The sequence below is a fragment of the Macrobrachium rosenbergii genome, chromosome 48 (genome assembly GCF_040412425.1).
Source record: "Macrobrachium rosenbergii isolate ZJJX-2024 chromosome 48, ASM4041242v1, whole genome shotgun sequence".
NCBI classification, from domain to species: domain Eukaryota; kingdom Metazoa; phylum Arthropoda; class Malacostraca; order Decapoda; family Palaemonidae; genus Macrobrachium; species Macrobrachium rosenbergii.
Window position 1 is genome coordinate 40,836,260 of NC_089788.1, and position 20,829 is coordinate 40,857,088.

At 37.9% G+C, this 20,829-nt stretch overlaps 1 protein-coding gene across 2 annotated transcripts in view; it reads left to right on the forward strand.

Moving 5' to 3' along the window:
- LOC136831358 (protein VAC14 homolog) overlaps positions 1–20,829 on the forward strand; it is a 301,501-nt gene that overhangs the window by 207,809 nt on the left and 72,863 nt on the right. Inside the window, exon 10 of one of the 2 annotated variants that reach the window (XM_067091678.1) lies at positions 9,899–10,025. In XM_067091678.1, coding sequence (XP_066947779.1) covers positions 9,899–10,025 — 127 coding nt within the window. The remainder of the gene's footprint in view (positions 1–9,898; positions 10,026–20,829) is intronic. The other variant, XM_067091679.1, reaches the window with a different exon arrangement.

A 20,829-nucleotide genomic window follows, 5' to 3' on the forward strand; every position in this document is an offset into this window, starting at 1 on the left:
GAAGACTGTTGGAGTTGCTGAATATAAATATACAAGTGCCATTAATAGTAAAATCACCTCCACTCCGAACAATGAATAAAATGAGAATTTGTACACACCTCATTTATCAAAAAGTTACTCATATACACCAGAACACCATAGACAACATACAATAGAGTATATAAACCGAAAAGGTCCACATTATGTAATATATACTGATGGATCTAAATCAGAACATGGAGTGGGATATGCTGCAGTATCCCAGGACAGGGCTTATCAGTTCTCTCTCTTCCTAATAATGCTTCAGTATTCAAAGCAGAATTGTGTGGAATTGCATCAGCTATAAAAATAAAGAAACATCATTCAATAATTTTGTGATTTTTAGTGACTCGAGAAGCGCTATAGAAGCTGTTCAGAGTTACAAATAAAAAAATAATATAGTACAACAAATTAAATTATTTCTCCATAACTTATATAATAATGGGAAAATGTAGAAATATGTTAGATCCCTGCCTATTTAGGGATCAAAGGAAATGAAGATGCAGATAAAGCAGCCAAAGAAGCAACCCACATGACAAGATCAAATGTGAATATCCCTGTTACTGATTATGTAACACACATAAAAATGGGTATCATAAATAAATGGCAGTATATATGGGATGAAGAACCTGAAAGCAATAAATTGAAAAAAGTAAAACCTAATGTTAAAATGGGAGTTCATCATATCAGAGAGAGAGAGAGAGAGAGAGAGAGAGAGAGAGAGAGAGAGAGAGAGAGAGAGAGAGAGATAATCCTACCACACCTCAGAATAGGCCATACTCGTCTTACACATGAGCACTTAATGAGCAGCCCACATGGCCCATCTCCCGAGTGCTCAGAGTGCAGGGTGATAACATTTAGACATGTGTTATGTGAGTGTCCAAAACATGACCAACAGCGACTGTCAACTTTTGGGAATAAATCAATAAATTAAATTTTGTCAGAATCTTTTACATTTTCAGTCGTTCCAATTTTGTTGTTCATGAGGAACTGTGGTTTGATAGATAGAATATAAAAAAGTAAATAATAAAAGCATGAAAGCATAGCATTTGTCGAATGTAAATTTAAATTTTTTTAAATATTACTTAACTTATTAATTTTAATATACCTTTTTAGTGTGGAAGCATGAGTAAATGTATTTATTGTGTGTATGTGTTACAGTATGAGAACATGATCCTATGTGGTATTTTATCCTAATCCTTCGGGCCAGTGGTTTGGTTAAACTACTTTAATACTACTACTAAAGTTTATACAAGCTTCTAAATTGTATATCTCATACAATGATTTTCTTCAGTTTTATGGTTGTACATTAGATAGATCAGTTACTAAATATATTTGTACTTATCATTCATTTCAGAAATGTTAGAACATATAAAGTGGTAAATGGTTGGAACTTTAAAGCTTAAAATAATACTGTAAAAAAAATTCAAGGAATTGCATTTTTTTACCATTTCGGTCGAGTCAGAGTTGACCGAAGGTTGAAATTTTGGCACTTATCGTGATTTATATGAAAAAATATTTCAAAACTGATCAAATAAACAGTGGTACAATAAGGTTTGGTAAGTAAAGAACATATGTTGAGTCATTTATTACAGCTGTACAATACATGACAGTTGCTGTTGTTGGTATCTAGTTATCTTTCAGTTTAACATAGTTTGGGGAGAAAAATCCACAGAATTTATGGAATGCCATCCAAGCACAAACTGGTGATGTAAGGGAGTAGTCAATTGTCAAACATTTTTGAAAAATTATTATTATTAAGTCTGACAACCTTCAAAAATAATTCAAACTACTAAACTGACTCCAGGTAACCCTTAAACGCCAAGCCTCTCTTTACAAAAGTGTCTGCCGTTGCCCGGCGGGGTTTGAGTTAGCTTGAAAACAGAAAGAAAGTTTTTTCAAAAAATCACATGCCTTAGTTTTTAAGATTAAAGAGTTCATTTTGGCTCCTTTTTTCTCATTGCCTGAAGTTTAGTATGCAACCATCAAAATGAAAAAAATATCATTATCATATATAAATATTGGAATATATGACAGCACAAAAAAATTTCATATATAATTGTATACAAATCATACTGAGCAAAACGGTTAAAGCTAATGAGTTTTTTTTTTCGTTGTATTGTACACTAAATTGCGATGATTTTGGTATATAACAAATTGTAAAACGATCAAAGTAACACAGAGAAAATATTATCACAAAATGATGCATGAATTCAAAAAAAAGTTTTTCAAAAATTCACTATAAATCAAAATACTGTGCTATTGAATATTACTAGAATGTAAGAGTTTTAGCTTACAATTGCAGTTTTCGACCATTTCGGTCGAGTTAAAGTTGACCGAAGCTCGAATTTTTTGTATTTATTGTGATTTATATGAAAATATTTCAAAATTGATAAAGGCTGAAACCATGATTTATTTTTTGTTATATTCTACATGAAATTGCACACATTTTCATGTATAAAACTTTTTGTAACGGCTAATAGAAAACTGTGCAAAAATTACGACAAAGGATGGACTATTTCACCGGGTGACACGGGACCCCGATCCAGAAAAGAAATTCTGAGATTTTCAGCAGAGTTAGCACCGACATAAGGAAAAGTTTTTCAAAAATTCACCATAAATCAAAATATTGTGCTAGAGACTTCTCGTTTATTGCAAAATGAAGGTATATGATTGAATATTACTGGAATGTAAGGGCTTTAGCTTACAATTGCATTTTTCGACCATTTCGGTCGAGTCAAAGTTGACCGAAGGTTGAAATTTGGCACTTATCGTGATTTATATGAAAATATTTCAAAACTGATAAAAGCCACAACCACGAGTTATTTTTTGTTGTATTCTACTTGCAGTAGCGCACATTTTCATATATACAGTAAAACTGTATGTAACGGCTAATAGAAAACAGTGCAAAAATTACAACAAAGTGATTAAAGAATTTCTGAGATTTTCAGTAGAGTTAGCGCGCGTGGACGTAAGGAAAAAAGTTTTTTTCAAAAATTCACCATAAATCGAAATATTGTGCTAGAGACTTCTCATTTGTTGCAAAATGAAGGTAAATGATTGAATATTACTAGAAGTAAGAGTTTTAGCTTACAATTGCATTTTTCGACCATTTCGGTCGAGTCAAATTTGACCGAAGGTTGAAATTTTGGCACTTAACGTGATTTATATGAAAATATTTCAAAACTGATAAAAGCTACAACCATGAGTTATTTTTTGTTGTATTCTACATGAAATTGCACACATTTTCATATATAAAACTTTAAGTAATGGCTAATAGAAAACGGTGCAAAAATTACAACAAAGTGACTAAAGAATTTCTGAGATTTTCAGCAGAGTTAGCACGGACGTAAGGAAAAGGTTTTATTAAAAAATTCACCATAAATCGAAATATTGTGCTAGAGACTTCTCGTTTGTTGCAAAATGAAGGTAAATGATTGAATATTACTAGAATGTAAGAGTTTTAGCTTACAATTGCATTTTTCTACCATTTCGGTCGAGTCAAAGTTGACTGAAGGTTGAAATTTTGGCACTTATTGTGATTTATATGAAAATATGTCAAAATTGATAAAAGCTACAACCATGAGTTATTTTTTGTTGTATTCTACATGAAATTGCACACATTTTCTTATATAAAGCTTTATGTAAAGGCTAATAGAAAATGGTGCAAAAATTACGACAAAGCAACTAAAGAATTTCTGAGATTTCCAGCAGAGTTAGCTGATGCTTTCTTTTGGGAGAAGAAAGAAATTCTCGCATGCGCAGCTGGGTCACTCTTGTAAACAAAACAACAGCGTGATCCGTGAACTCCCAGCATCCCTCACGGCGCATGATTTAAAATTTTTCGCAAACTAGGCCCTTAAGTATTTTTCCACAAATATTTAAAAAAACTTTTTGTGGTCGACGTATTTTACGTCCATTCGGCACCCGACAGACAATTTTTGTTGACGTAAAATACGTCCAGTCGGCGTTAAAGGGTTAATGTGTACTAATAATTAATGACAACTAAACTGTCATAGTCATTTCAATCGGATATCAGCATTATCAGCCTATCCATAAATTTCCACATGAAAAATTAATGCAGCTGTAACTGAAGTCCACACTTTGTTTTGATAGTTTTTTTTTTTTGAGAAACATGGTTTCTTTGGAAGTGAGTGTTGATACATGGTAATATTTTTCACTTTTTAATGAAATTTGTAGTATTTTTTACATTTATTGTGAGTATTATTAAGTTCTAAGAGTCAGTTTTATAACAGTAACTCAGTTGCACTAAAAGGCTTACTTGTTCTTAGCAATTGTGTTGTACTGGATTGCAATTGTCATTCATAATTCACATGCATCTGTTGTGTACCTACAGTTCGCAGACTGTGTTGTTATACTGTAAACGTGTTTAATAGCCATTTTGAAAAATTGAAATATGGATTGTAGTACAAAACCAGTCTAATATAATTAGCATTATTCCATGTGAAATGGATCCACATCAACTTGAGGAGTTGAAAGAAGTAAAGCCTAACAGCATGCACAGTCCAGCTCACCATCCACTGTCCTGCAACTAATGTTCATTCTTAAGTGTGGCTTTGATGATGATGCTTCCCAAGATCTACACCAAGTTTTTCCCCAGTGATCATACTGTTTCACCAGTCTCTTACATGTGTTTTCTTGTTTACTTAGTTCTGCAGTAGTTCATGTTTGTATATTTATACCATCTAACGTGTAACAAAGGTTTTGTATATTTTTACCACCTGAGATGTATTTATTATAAATATTCACTGAGTTTTTGCTTTTATGATTTTTGATGAAGTCAGTGTCTTTTCATCATGGGTACATCACTGTGAGTGCTCACTTTATATCTTTGTTATTGATAAGTTTTGTACTTTTTATTAATTTTATGTCTCTTCATAGGTTGTCTCATTTCCCTTTGCTATTTTTGAAAATTTTCATTTCTATTCCAGTAATTAAAGTGTTGTATCTAGTATATCCTGTTTTAAAGGTATTAGGCTTTAACTTCTACCTTATTGTTTATTATATCACTGAACTATAAGCTTGAAAACTTTTCACACATCAGTACTGTGTTTTTTATGTATTAACAGTGAATTTTTGTTTTTGCTCTATTCACAATGGTGTTTCCCCTACACTCTGCATGTCTTCATGTTCATATCTATTCTAAGACTATGTGAATTAATGGTGTTTTGCTCTGGTGCTGTTGCATTTCTCTTTGCTTGTGCTAACCTTTTGGGGAGAATTTTAGCAGGATGGTAGAGCCTGCAGTAGTTTCAGGTTAACTTTGGTAATGCCCTTGCATAAGAATTATCAGTTTTCTCCTCACAGTGGGAGATGTGAAATGCCATGTTTGATGGTTGATGGTTCTAACCTCCTCCTGTTTGGCAGTGCAGTGTTGTCATCTTTGTCTCCCAAGTCTCACCACCTGTGAGGAGGGTGCTGTATGGGGGCTACCTCCTAAGCCAAGTCCCCTTCCTTAGATGTCTCTTCCTGCAATATTCCTGTTGCCATTGGGAGTGAGGTTTGTGTCTTCTTCTACTGCTCCTTCCTTCCAGTACTGAACTCTGCGCAAGCGGTAGCACCTCCTGTGTTGCCTCTTAACTCAAGATGCCCTAGCCTGACTAGACCATTGTTTGATCCCCAAACCAGATGGCATGGGAGCAGTATGGATTGGCTTCTCTTTTCACTGAAGGATTTTCTTTCCAGGCTTGTAGCCTCCCTACACTGATATCTCATCTGTTATGAGAGGTTTATATTTTTCTCTTTGGTTGTGTTGGAATTGGTTGAAAGTTTGCTTTTCATTGCTCCTGTTTCACTTGCTGTTTTGCTACCTGTAACATTGCCTCCTCCTCCTTACCTGACATCCTTTCAGTTTTCATTTCCACATTTTCACCATCTGCTGTTCCTCTTTGACATTTGCTTAAATACCTCTTCAGGTCTTGGTCCTTCTCACAACTTGTTCCCTTAACTCAGTAGATCTTTATTTAGCAAGCTCAAGTCCTCCCCATTTTGTCTCTTGCTTGGAAGGTCAATAGATTCAGCTGTATGTTTGTCAACCCCCAAAGTGCCAGGTGTCAGTTCCTCTGTCTGCTCTTCATTTTAAGAGGTTCTCTGGGTATAATCTTTTCTCCATGAAACTTTTTTATGGCCAACCCTGCCTCCCTGGCCCATTGTTTGACCTCTGGTTTGCTGCAGGGTTACTGGTGTGCCTCTCTGCAGTGACGACTTTGCCGTGCCCCAGCCTCGTTCTCTCTGCTAGTTTGCTTTCATCAGTGGTTGAAGCCATGGTTCAGCAGGCTTTTCTGCTTACTCAGGCCTGCCTTGGTTCTCTGTGTTTGTTCCTTACTCTGTATGCCAGGAGTTGTGATGATGGTTAGAAGCACCTGAGGATAGGTCCTGTCTGGCCTGTTCTCTTCAACAGAGCTCTGCTCCCTGAGGGAGCAAAATGTAATTAATTCTGTAATTGATGTTTGCCATGTTTCTTTAGCTCTTTCTCTTGCCCTTCTTTGGAAACACGCTTGCTGACTTTTCTGTCCCTGTGTTGGCCTTCCTGTTTACAGTATTATACAGTTAAGTTGAAAGTAAATGGTGGTCCTGGCCCATGTCATCTCAGGGTTGGGTTGTCTTTTTGAGGATAGGGCTTGTCACTTCCTTTGTTCCTGTAGAGTTTACTCCAATGCCTTCTTCCTGCAGGCATGGTTTGAGAAGGTTATTTGTTTTCATGGTTCTTCTTGGAGAAACTTACTTTTTAGTTGCCTCCTTGGCCATTCCCTCTATGCTGTTTTGTTTCTTGCCAAGGCGCAATCCTGTGAGTCTCCCTCTCTTGGAAGGTATTTTTTGTGATCGTTAACAACAATTTTTCCACAGTAGTAGCTGAAGAAGTTCATTTGAATCCAACCATTTCCATATTTGTGATGTTCCTGGCACTGCAAACAGGTTGAGGCTCGATCACCCCTCTTGCTGGATTAGCAAAGGAAGGTTGTCTGGTCCAAGGGCTTGAGTCACTGGACTTTGATTCTAATCTACAGCCCCCCTTGCCAACATGGCCTCTTGTTGAGTCATTGCTTCAGGTTTATGGCCTACCACTCTTCTGCCATGGCAGTCTGTGATTAGATGGTCAAGATCAAAGTTTCCTCAGTTGTTGGTGTTCAAGTTTATGTTTGCAGTTTAGAACAGGGTCTGTGTTGTGCCTTGCTTCATCTGGCGTGTTCTTGATGTCTTAAGGTCTTTATCATCCTGCCATCAGTTCCTTTGGAGTGGCTCCTTCCCTCAGATATCTGGAAAGACCCAGAGCATGAGTGGGGATACCCTGGCTGAGCCCATTTGCATGTCTTTGACTGTCAGGCCACCTTGGTTTTGTTCTCTGCAACCAGGTTTGATGGCCTGGGCAGGTGTTGTCACATTCCAGTCCAGGGACTGTACAGATCTTCTCACTTTTACTTTTCAAGCAGTGCAAACAGGTGTAGAATTTCACAGTTCTGATTTCATTGTGCCAAGGTGAGTTTTTGGAAACAGCCTCTTCCATCGCTTTTATGACCTTCCATGTTTGTATTTTCTCGAGTGCTGATTATCAGCTGTGGACTTAATAGTGTGGTTCTCTGGAGAGTGAGACAGTGATTGTCACATGGCTGGTAGTCCTTTCCCTCCATACTTTACATTCTCATGTGTTGTGATTCATGGTTTCGTACAGTGTACAGGGTTCTTATTCTCCCTGGTCTTCAGTTTCTTTAATAATCAAGTTTTCTTCTCTCTGGGGAATATTAATTTTTCACTCTGCTCTTTTAACAGTGACAGAACTTTTGCCTTCTTAACCTTTGGATTTGCAATTTCAAGGGCTGCCATAAACCCCCAAGTCATTTCTAGACAGTAGTCATTATAGCCTCAGATTCTTGGCACGTGTACTATCTGAGGTTACATCTTGTGTTATGTCCATTTTACGGTCATCAGTGACGCCACTGTCGGTCATGTATGGGAACTGGCCTTCTATAGTTAATTCACACCACCCATGCATCTGATATCTAACCCCGTCTCCTATGACGCTCCTGATTGGCCCTTGATCAGCCTGTCACAGGGCTGGAAACTGGCCAGTCTGTTCCAGCCGTCACCAAGTGAACATCTACACTGCGACCTCTCCTCATGAAATATGTCTTTTTCAGAAGCTATAACTTTCATTACACCTCAGTTTTATCCAAAGAAAAGTAGTGTTTCTCAATTTCATCACTAAACATCATCAAGCCAATGATTTAAGGATTATAATGATATATGAATTATGTACTTCAGTAAACTTAATGCTAAAATATGTATAGTGAAATAAACATGAGGCTATTGTCTGCATGCATCCCCACTCATTTTAATATTCTTAACCTTTTGCTTGTTATTTTTATATTGATAGCCCTACCTATAATTTTGTGGTATCATTGTCACCCATGACATTTAAGCTAGGATATTGTATGAAAAACAAGACGATAAATGATAAATGCACTGCGATGCCATATAAGGAATGAAAGAATATATTTTATATAAAAAATTTCATGTGTTATTTCACTGTACTGTACATATTTTAGCATTAAGTTTACTGAAGTACATAATTCGTATATACCATTATAATCCTTAGATCATTGGCTTGACGATGTTTAGTGATGAAATTGAGAAACACTACTTTTCTTCGGGTAAAACTGAGGTGTAATGAAAGTTATAATTTTTGAAAGACATATTTCATGAGAGGACGCAGCGTAGATGTTGTCTCGGTGACGGCTGGAACAGACTGGCTAGTTTTCAGCCCAGTGACTGGCTAATCAATGGCCAATCAGGAGCGTCATAGGAGACGGGGTTAGATATCAGATGCACGGGTACTGTGAATTGATGATAGTATCTGGACCTTATGTTCTTTTCAGATGCTCGTCTGCTTCATCCTCTTTCATAAAGTGCAATTCAAGCTAATTATGGGCATTTTATAACAATTTTTTTTTTTTACGATAAAATGCTTTTATTCTTCAGTGCCCTTCTTCCTTCCCTTTCACAATTCCATATGGGGGTTGGCACAGAAAAATGGAAGGTGTTAGGTAGCGGACAATAGAGCTCAGGATGCTTAGTGAAATTTCTCATCTTTGAACTCCTCTAGTTGGCGTGGCCTTGTTCATTTCACACAAAATAAAGGTTAATTATGATTAATAGGTTTTGAATACAAACTTGTTTCATTTCAAAATCACTCTATTCTAAACAATATTTTACATTATTTCCAGCAAAAAGTCCTGGCTTACATTCATTTAGTGCATCTGTGTACTATACAGTGCTGTTATTGCATATAATAGAGAGCAAGTTAACTTGGGCTGGTGTAAAGTATTGGAAAAACAATGACTAATGTCAAGCATTAAATGATTAAGCTATCCATCCAAGGCTTCTTCCCGGTCTAAGAGTTTTTGTTAGTCCATCTTGTTACCCAAAAGTCCAGAAATTAACATTTATTTTTACATATGATTACCACTTTTTCAAGATTTTCTTTTAATTTGGCTTACGAATGACCAACTTTGCTAACTTTTACTATCGTCTGTTTTGCTAGGGTAGTGTAGAATAAGTGTATGGTCATGAATTTGTAGTTCTCAGTGTAGTTACCATAATTCATTTTGGTGTGATAAGATAGTTCCACAGTGTGTTAATACAGAGATAAGATAGTTCCACAGTGTGCTAATCAGATATAAGATAGTTCCACAGTGTGCTAATACAGAGATAAGATAGTTCCACAGTGTGCTAATCAGAGATAAGATAGTTCCACAGTGTGCTAGTACAGAGCAGTGTAGGCTTTCCCTTGGGAACAGAGTAAATTTACTTGTATATTTTTATAACTGTCTGTTACCTTTTTCTTAATTTTTTTTCCCCACAGCAGCAGCTGCAGATGATGATGAGAAGAACAGTGTGGATGAATACTTTACTAGGTTTCTAAGAAACCTCCTTCACCTTTTTGCAACTGAGAGAAATTTGCTTGAAGATAGAGGGCCTTTTATTATAAGGTAAATAATGTACAGTATTCGTATTATCTGGTTTATCAAAAGATTTCACTTAAATGGATATAGCAAGCTAATACAGTCTTGTATACATAAAAAAAGATTTTACAAAGATTGAAAACTGTGAAGTAAATTTTTTTTGTGAAAGGCAGAATTGCTGTGGTTGTATTTCTTGAATTGTAATAGGATAGGGACACTTACGACTTGATTGAGGCAATGTTTTGATAACCCTCTCAATGAAGAAAATCAGTAGAACCAGAGGATGATTAAATGGAAGGAGCAGTAGTGAATGTAACATGTGAAGAGATTGAAAGAGCCCTTGGGAAGTTATGAAATTAAAAGTCATTGAACCATCTGAAGTGATTAGCAGTTTAATAAAAGTACCTTGAATCATCAATGAGCTTACTAGAATATATGAACACTTTTCCAAGGAACAGATAGGACCAGGACCAGGAGGGCAAGAAAAGAATCTTGCAGTAATGATATACAAAGTAAAAGGGATGCTCTGGAATGGGGAAATCATAGAATGCATGAACATGCTGTGAAAATACTGGAAAAAGAGCTGGAGGTGCCTAGAAAATTTTTTTAAGTCAGTCGATGTCAGTGTTGCTTCATGCCAGAGAGGTTGGCAGTCTTTTATAATAAGGCAACAGTTGGAGACTATACCACATATTTGTGCATCTTGGGAATGCAATTTTCAAAGTACCAAGACCTATATTTAGACAAGCAGTACCAAGGCAGAGGATACTAGAAAGACTAATTAAGCTACCAATGTTACTTAACCATAACACTAGATCTAGAGTGAGAACAGTGGCAGGTTTATTGGATGAATTTGGGATATAGTAATCTCTCGATGATGTGGACTAGCAGTAGAGCGAGTGTAAGTCAGCAACTCTGTACCCTTACTCCCCACCTTGTCAGTATTGCATAACTGTAAACACTCAAGATGCTTATTATGCAAAAGGCAAGTGTCTACCTTATTTTCCCATACAGTATTTGTAACATATTTGTAACTATAATTAAAAGGTTTTGATGTAGGAAAAACTATTCTTGGTAGCTGCTGTGAGTCCTCAAAGGAGTTACTCTCATGATCCCTTGAGGGCCACAGCCAACCGATTTCAAAGAGTTCTCTTCTGGTTGGTCATGGCCAATATAGTGCACGTTGACACTGATAGAATATAGGACTCAAGACAAGAGGGGTCTTTCTCTTGTCTACAGCAACTACCTAGGTTCAATTCCTATTCTTTACCTGCAGATGTGGCCATCTATTGTGGTAACAGCACACACTACGTCAAACCTTTTCACTCCTTACTCTTTTCCAGGTCTATACAGGATAATTATTCACCCAAGTCCCATGCCTTTTCATCAGGGAAAGTGGTTGTGTTTGAGGACTCACATCAGCTATCAAAAATAGGTTTTCCTACATCAAAAACTGTTTTTTGATAGCGTAGCCGCTGATCGTCCTCAAAAGAGCTTACAAAAGAAATTGACAAGTGACGAAATGGTTTAGCTCTTAAAATTCAGTCCCAACAATCCAGATAAAATTCTAGTCTAAGGTTAAGCCACAAGTTATAAACCACATTCTTTATTGCAGATACCATAGGGTTTGGCAATAAAGAACATGAAACTAAACACGAATGTGTAAATATTAAGACGTAGTTCTAAAGTGACTTACCTAAATTTGCTGAGTTTGGTCGCAGTATTGTGGCAATTTTTCCAGCAGTATCTTGGCATAACCACCACATCAAGAAGACCCCCGGTTTTCTGCCGTAGCGCCTATGAGGTCAGGACCTACCATACCACCTACTGATATACACTGTAGTCAAATTTGTTCAAGCTTGTGGCAGTACTGTTTTAGGAACACTGTTTCTGATGGCCACCCTATACATTTGGAGATGTCGTTGAAAGAAACATTTCTGAAGATAGCCAACAATGTACAGTACTACCCCACTTTTACGCGCTTCATTTTGTCGCGGATTTTTGTGGAACATCTTTCAATTCTACATGTGAACTTTCACCAATTTTGAATTTTTCTATGGACCATATCTCTAAAATTATCACTAATTCGATTTTTTCGTAGAGCAACACTGTCTATTCACTAATTACTGTACTTCTTCATTAAAGGATATGTATATTGAGAGATAGAGAGTGTTTACATTGAAGTCTAAGCACAGTATAAATGGATTCTGTAAGTGAGATAATGTTTTATTGATATTTTGCTGTTTTTTCATTAAAGGATATGTATACTGAGAGAAAGAGAGAACTGAAGTATTTATACATCTAAGTCTAAGCACAGTTACTTGCTGGGAACGAGACTTCAAAGGCACGGTTACACTAGGGCTGGGGAGGAGAGTCAGAATGTTGGTTTTGTGTTGCCTACATATGAAATTCGGATTTAAATATTTTTGGCCAGGTGTTGTGTCGTAATGATTAACATTATAACATGTAACGGAGTATATACAGTAATGGGCTCAGAGATAAGAGGGCACTTTCCCTTATCTTCTGTGAAACTGAATACAGTTTTTCCAACATCAAAAGAACTTGCAAGAAAGAGAATGACTACTGCACATGCACATCCACCCCCCTTGTTTACAACTGGGCCGTTAAAAGACCAAAGAACCATTAATCTCTGTTGGTCAATGCAGGATGGTCCCTTGCCCAAATCCCATGCCTTTTCATCAGGGAAGTGGGAGGGTTTTGAGGACTCAACAGCGACTACCAAAAATAGGTTTTTCCTAAGTCAAAACCTGTTTTTTGATAGCATAGTTGTTCGTTTCATCCTCAAGGAAGCTTTACAAAGAAATTTACAGGTGACAAAAAAGGCTTTAAGGTCTCAGTTTTTAACCCCAACACCCGAAAGGAAAAAACATTTCTGGTCCAAGGTCAAGCCACAAATTTCAAGTCCCATTCTTTATTCCAAATACTCTTCAGGTTTTGGTACCAAGAAACAAGAAACTATGCACGAACTTACGTTTTAGGATGTAGTTCTACAGTGGCTTACCTAAGCATACTGGGTTTGGTTGCACTGTCGCCCTTCTCCCAGCGTTAGTTAGCATACCCACGGTCAATAAGACCCCTGGTTTTCTGCCGTAGCACCTAGGAGTTAAGACTAACCATGCCACCTACTGATACACTACCGTGTATGAGTAGGTGGCATGGTTGAATTTGTTCGAGCACTTGGCAATAATTTAACTGATGACCACCCTGTACATTCAGAGACTTCTTTGAAAGAGACATTTCTGAAGAAGGCCAACGGCGTACTTACTTTCCTAATATGTGACATAGGAAAGGAGTAGGGATTTGCCTTTTTAATGAGAAACACTACAATCATTCTCGGCTCTTGTAGGGAGTGGTTAGTTTGTGCTAGGGTGTAGGAAAATAGGACCCTCTGGGATGTTTGCCGTGACCTTAAGTGCTTGAACTGGGCATAATGTCTTATCTGCTGTATTGAGTTGTCTTATAAGAATCATTTTCCTTGTTAAAGGATCCTCATTCTTGGTCAGGAATGGTGGGCCAGGTTACAGTAATAATTGATGGTCAGATGTTTGCATGATGCATTGTCCCCGTCTAAGAGAGCCCAGTTCACTAATAAGAGCTCCTGATGCAAATGCAATCAAGAAGATCACCTTTTGTAGCATGTGCGTTGTGATTGTATTGGGTCTGATGAATTGAGTAGTTGATAGAAGTCTAAGCATCTTGTTCAGGGACCGAGTAATTGGAAGCCTTTTGGGAGCGGGCCTTTTTAGAGCAAAAGTCTGCAGAAGGGAAGTGACAACTTCTATACGGGAGTCAGTCCCGAATCCATAAAGCAAGGGTTCTGTTAATACAGCCTTGTACAGTATACCATGACTGTTGTAACTGCAAGGTGTTTGTCTTCAAAAGGGTATAAAAGAAAAATAAAGTGTTTCTATAGAAATTGCAACGGGGCTCTCAGTATGGATATAATCTAACCATATCTTCCATACGGACTGGTATTGCCGGATAGATGATGTCTGTAATTTTTGCATAAGGTACCTTGCAGCATTGGGCGAGTAACTTTCACGATAGATATTTTTATGTTTTTACTGGACAATCTGGTTTTGAGATAGTTTGTATGAGACAGGTAGCAACATTTACAGATACTTTAGCCTTGTGATTCTGACCTTGTGGGTCCAGTGAAACATAAAACAAGAGAAAAGGAGGAATTTCATATGAGCATAAGGCTCTTACTTCTGATGGGAAATATTACGTAAACACGTGGGTAAACTAAAAGGAGTATATTTACATAAAAGACATTAGTACAGGAAGGAGAAATGCAATTAAATTGTTGATCCTGCAAGGGATTCCTACGGGATGAATGAAAATGGGGATTCCAGGCATAGTCCGGGAAGATTCCACGATATAGGGTCCCTCTGAAATGAGAGATACACAGATTATACACCAGTAATGGAAATAAACAAAAGGATAATGAATTTGAAGCTGCACTGAGGGTGCCAATGGGGATTCGACGAGTTAATAATGGATTAGCACTGAGAGCAGACACTCGAATAGCACGGGTGGAATTGAACAAAAGATTCTGTGATTAAGTAAATTCTACTAGGACAAACCGTGACTGAATGGACGTCTTTACAGAGCACTTTACTGTAAGAGAGAAGCGGTTCCAGCGAAGAAGGCGGCACGTGGTTGACTCCCGATTCACGAGGGCGAAAGCGTTGCTCTTCCACGTGCTAGGATGTAGGGGCTTCACGAAGCGCCAGGTAATGAAGTGGGTGGCCCCCTCGTGTTAGGATCAGGCCAGCAGCGAAGGGAGCATGTGGTTGGCAGTCGAAGTGCATGAAGGTAAAAGTATATTTTGAGGGGCCACGTGGTTAGATGGAGAAGGGATGAGCTAAGGGCGTCGTCCAGCAAGGGGCATGGCCCTCCTCGTGGGGTTGGTGGGGAGTGTGTTCGTCTTGTCTTTACGCCGTGTCGTCCTGCAAGTTTCTGAGATCGGGCCCCTGTCCGTCTGTCCTTTTATGCCATCTGCTAGGGGCAGGGGGCAAGTTCTTCGATAGGGAATTGAGTCATTTTCAGCTGTGCACGTGGCGGGGGCGGCGGTTGCCTGGAAAGAGTCGGCCAGATAGATTCACTTTTGCCTTGAATAAGGAATTATCTACTTAAAAGTTGTGGCTGCAAAATCTCTTAATCCCTTGGACTCTGACTGTGCTACTCAATTTTAAGCTTGGGCTGATAGATAGGTAGGCATGCATGTCGATAGACAGATGTGTCTATCGATAGATTGGCAGACAGGAAACGAAAAGGGAGCAATTTGCTAGCGAGTTCTTGCTAATTATAATAGCTTCCCACACAAGATGATGTACACACCTTCATTCGGGTGTGAACGTCGATTTAAGCAAGAAATGAGTGGAAAATGCTTTACATTACTCTACACTCTGCCATGCAATGAGCTTTACTTTTAAAAGATTTATGAAACTCTGCGGCATTAATGTTAAAGACATACTGGAACAAATTACTCTTAACTGCCGAGTACGTTGTGGAACAGGACATGAGGTCATTTTCAACACTTGTAAATGAGAAATTACTGGGTATTTGGCTACAAAGTGATAACTTTATAAAGTTACTCAATCAGTGTGGTTTAATTAGGTTTATAAGGTCACGGTATATGAGGCTGTTGCAAACAAATGAAAAGAAAGGTTGATGTTAAAGAATATACATGGTTACTTAATTCTAGATATCCCCTAAATGCATGCTTTTTCCTTTCAAAAGGGAGATATAGCATTTCGCATTCCTGGGTGGAATTTCCCGGAACTGGGATGACCTTGGCAGATGGTTTTAATTCTGCCATTGTCTCTTGTTTTTAGTTACTACCAGTTCTGAAAATCTGTCTTCATATGATTAATATTTTTGAAAGTGAAGGGACCGAAGGCTGGGGCTACTTGGTGAGCAACTTGGGTCTTATTCAGAATGGAAGTAGAGATCCATTTTTCACTGACCTGGTAAAGGGTGATTTCTATAGATTTTAATGCTATAAGCACAGGTAAGAAAATGTTTTCTGTTAGTGGTTTTCCATGTCTGGTGAAGATGGTACCAGGTACCATTCTGTATTAGGGAATGCTGCCGTTTGTAAATTCTACATGTACAACTTAGATCATAGTTTTTCTCTCATTAATTACATGATTGCCATTGGGAGAGAAAATGCACCTTGAGGCATCTCGCCAAGGATTACCAGTATCGTCGGGTGAGTATTGGAGCCCCTATTATGCTTTGATCTGAAGTTCTGTATTTTGAACTGACCCTTTTGTTGTTTCCAGTTGGAATTCTAACATCAGATTTTGTTTGGGCAGCATTTGCATCTATACTCACTTTTCGGTTACAGGATGTAGTACTTTTACACTTTGGGGTGTACATGACTACCCCAGTTATCAGCGATCTGGTTTTACGGCGCTTGTCTAGCGATGACGATATCCAGATTTTTTACATCAATTCCCGGTTATTGGCGCCGATCTCCAGTTATCGGTGCGGATCCCCAGTTATTGGCGCAGATAACCGGACACCAGCGCCAATAACTGGATATCAGCGCTATTATCGCCGATTTTTGGTTGTTAGCGATTTTCGGTTATCATCACGCTGTCGGGAACGGAACCCCTGCCAATAACCAGGGACTGCCTGTATTGCTGTTCTGTGGCAAGGGCATCTTTGATGGTACTCAATTTCTTTACGGAATTGATCAAATGCCGCAAACTGTGCATCCCTTTTGGAGGAGCTTGCGCAATCTAACTGAGCTTCAGCAACTGAACTGTAACTGCCTGTTAATCAAGGGGCAGAAGTCCTGGGTAAGTTACTGTACCCCTCCGAAAATGTAGTCATTTCAGTCGGAGTTAGGTGGATCCTAGTATCCCTTTTGGAGGAAAGATTCTATTCTGCAATGATAGCTGCATGGGAAATAGAATTCCTTCTGGAAGGTTTCTCCCAAGGCTAGCTAAAATTTGTGTCCTTGAGCCCTCTGGGTTCAGCAGGACCATTTCAATGGCAATGTCCACTTCATATTCTTTAGTAAGAATGTTAACCCCATGTAAAGATTCCTCTACTTCCTCCGTGGGATTAATCTGGGAGGTATTGGGGGCTGATGTTACTGGGTTTTGGCCCAAACGTTGTTGTTCAGAGAAAGGGTTAAATATCTGATGCCGGAGTTCAGCTGGAAAGATATAATCTCCCCCTTCCTCACCCTTGCTGAACCCTAGGACCCATTGAGACAGCTTAAAAGGAGCTGTTTCCTCCTTGGAACTTGCTGCCAGGAGCATACTACAAATCTTGCCCACATCTGGCAACCAAGCAAATTTTCCTTGTTTTTTACCAGGTCACTGCTCATGGTAGGTGGTACGGGCCATACCCACTGGCAAAAAGTGAACCGAGCAATTTGCTACGGAACTCTTGAACTGAGGTTCCTGCCTAATGGCAGCCCTGTGGTGATATAAAGCAAGTTGTTATTAGAAGCTAGTTAGTTGTAATTGTTTGTAAGTGAGGGACACTTCTGTAGTTCTTCATATAGTTTCCATATTACAGGTTAACTTGATTACAAGTGTGCAGTTGTAATACATTTAATTAAATATCTTTGTTAACTTAACCCTCTAAGGTTTAGGTTAGTTTCCATACCTGTATATGGCTGTATTACTTATACACTGTTAGTCCTTTTGCAGTGGCTAAGTGAAGTTTTTAAGGCCAATTGTCATGCCATTCAGACTAACTGCTATGAACTAATTTGTTTAACTAACCCAAGCTACTGTTTTATATAGCTTAGGTTAATGCTTCTGGTATAATCTTCATTAAGCTAAGAATAGAGGATTTCTTAGAAGGTTCTTCCTTAACCTATTCTTGGCTTATTTAAAACTTAAGGATATAAACTATACAGAAAATAATCCTCTTAAAATCTGGTTTTCTGTTTTATGTGGCCGAGACTACCCTTCTATCTGATACTTGGCCATCGCTGTTTTAGGCTAATAGTAGGGTATTCCTTAACAAGGGATTCCTACTTAATCTGGTTAGGCTACTGCCTGTTCTAGGTTCATATCACCTGTAGAGATATAGGCTACATAAGACCCTATTAGTATGTAGCCTTATAGACATGCTACCGAGTCATAAAAAAACTAGGTTATTTTATTGAGCCTAGGATACTTTTTTTATATAATCCTAGGCTTATTTGTTCTTTCTTAACCTAGTATAGGGTATTGCCTAATCCAGATTTTTGTAGATCACTCTTAAATGTTGAGGCTAGGTTATATAAAAATAGAAAACTTACTATTATGTAACCTTATAGTTAGTCAACTATAACCCAGCTTGCTGTTTATATCTAATCCTAGGCTATTTGGTCTACTATATAAAACAGTAACTCACTAACGTGTAACCTTGTAGCCAGGCTATAAGTTACTCTAATCTAGGCTGCTTCCTAATCAGGATTATTTAATTCACACTTAGGGTATGGGTTACATAAAACAATTAGCCTACCTTAGTGTTACCTTCTAATTGAGTACAGATTGCTATTTCATCTAGTCCTAATTACTATTTCATCTAGTCCTAGGTTACATGGTCTAGGCTAACAACTTAGTCCAAAAATGGGATGTTTCGTATAAGGTTATCACTTAACTTGATGTAAGGTAATGCCTAGGCTAGTTCTGGACTATTTAGCTCATGCTTAAGTGCAAAGGCTTATATAAAAGGAAAAAATTTATACTAATATGTAGCCTTATTGTTAGGCTGTCAATTTATTTGGCCCAGATATTGTTATTATCTGATCCTAAGGTCCTTGGTCTAAGGTAGGCCACTTAAGGATATGTAATCCAAGAACACAGGCTACAGACAACATCCTCTATTAATCTAGTCTAAATTATTCTCACTTACTGCCTAGATTATTGTAGACATCGTATAATCTGAAAGGATTTTCTGTATTAGTAATAAGTTGTGGAACATTTCTTTTAGTTAAAACATTTAGTTAGAATTTAAAACAATTTATGTTTCACGAAACATAAATTGGAAGAGCTGTTTCAAGAAAGTGAAGTTTCCCCTAGTGTCAGTACTGAAGAGATTTTTCAAGAAGAGAATCCTGTTATTGGTGAAGAGACTCAGCGTAGTCAAAGTGTTCCTGAAGATAGTAGTGGAACTACAGTAGCAGAGTTGGCAGACATTGAGAGTTCAACCCTTGAAGTTGGACAAGTGACTAGAGAGAAATTAATAGAACTGCAGAAGAAGGATACAACGTTAGCAGATTTGTTCTTCAGAGTTGTTGACCAAGAAGAGGTGCAACAAACTTATTACCTCAAGGAAGGATTGCTAATGATGAAGCATCGACCTGCAGATATTCAAGGAAATGCAGAATGGGGGCAATATCATCAAATTTTAATTCCATATCCACTGAGGAAACAAGTTGTAGCAGTAGCACACGAGTCTGGATATATGGGAATCAGGAAGACTGTTGAGAAGGCTATGAAGTATTTTTTTTGGCCTGGAATTCACGAGGATGTTAGCAAATTTTGCAGGGAGTGTCATACATGCCAGATAGCTGGAAAACCAAATGAAACTATTCAAAAAGCTCCCCTACAACCGATAGAAGTTAGAGGAGAACCCTTTAGCGAGGTGATAATAGATGTGGGTGGTCCGCTTCCGAAAACGAAGGAAGGACATGAATATCTGTTGACGTTAATGTGTCCAGGTAATTGCTGAGAAGTTGGTGGAATTTTTCTCCAAGTTAGGAATTCCAGAAATTGTGCAAAGTGATAGAGGAATGAACTTTACCTCAAAATTATTCCAGAATGTGATGAAGTTGTTAGGAGTGAAACAACAGTTATCTTATGCTTACCACCCAGAGACTCAAGGGGCCTTGGAAAGGTTCCACCAGACTTTGAAAAATATGTTAACCAAGTACTGTAATGAGTCGGGAAGAGAATAGGATGTTGGTTTACCTTTAATGTTATTTGAAGTTAGGAATGCATATCAGGAAAGTATGGGATGTTTGCCAAACGAAATGATTTTTGGTCGAGATGTGAGAGGTCCATTGAAAATTCTTACAGAGAACTGGGAAGAAAATCAAGAGGAAGTCCAAGGAAAATATGTGAAGAACTTGAGGAAAAGGTTAAGAGAAATTAAAAATTTTCTTTAGAAAATTTGAAGATAAGCCAAAAGAAAATGAAAAGGACTAAGCTAAGAAATTTTAGTGTTGGACAACAAGTTCTAGTATTTTTACCAGTGAAATGGTTTCCCCTTACGAATAAATCTCAAGGTCCTTATAGGGTAACAGAAAAGTTAAGTGATCGAACTTATGTGATTGAAACACCAGGGAGAAGAAAACGACGGAGGAAGATACATGTAAATCTTTTGAAACCCTACTTCTCAGAGACTAGAACTGAGATTGTGTCTATAACCCAAACAACTTCATCTACAGAGGACGATGATGCTACAAATTGGGAGCTGAAAACAAGATGAACAATTCTTCAATATTAGAAAATTTGGAGAACAGACTAAAACATCTGAGTGATGAACAAAGCAAAGAATTAAGTGAGATGATTCAAAATTTTCCTGAGATTTTTACAGACATTCCTAAGTGTACCGGCTTGACAAAGCATGAGATAAAGATCAGAGAAGATTCTAAACCATTCAAGCAAAGAGCTTACCGTGTATCACCCTTTCATCGAGATGTTTTGAAAAAGGAAGTCGAATATTTATTGCAGCACAGATTGGCAGAACCCAGTTCAAGTCATTACAGTTCTCTTTGTGTGTTAGTGAAGAAACCAGATGGCTCATTTAGGATGCATGGTGATTATAGGAAACTGAATTCCATCAG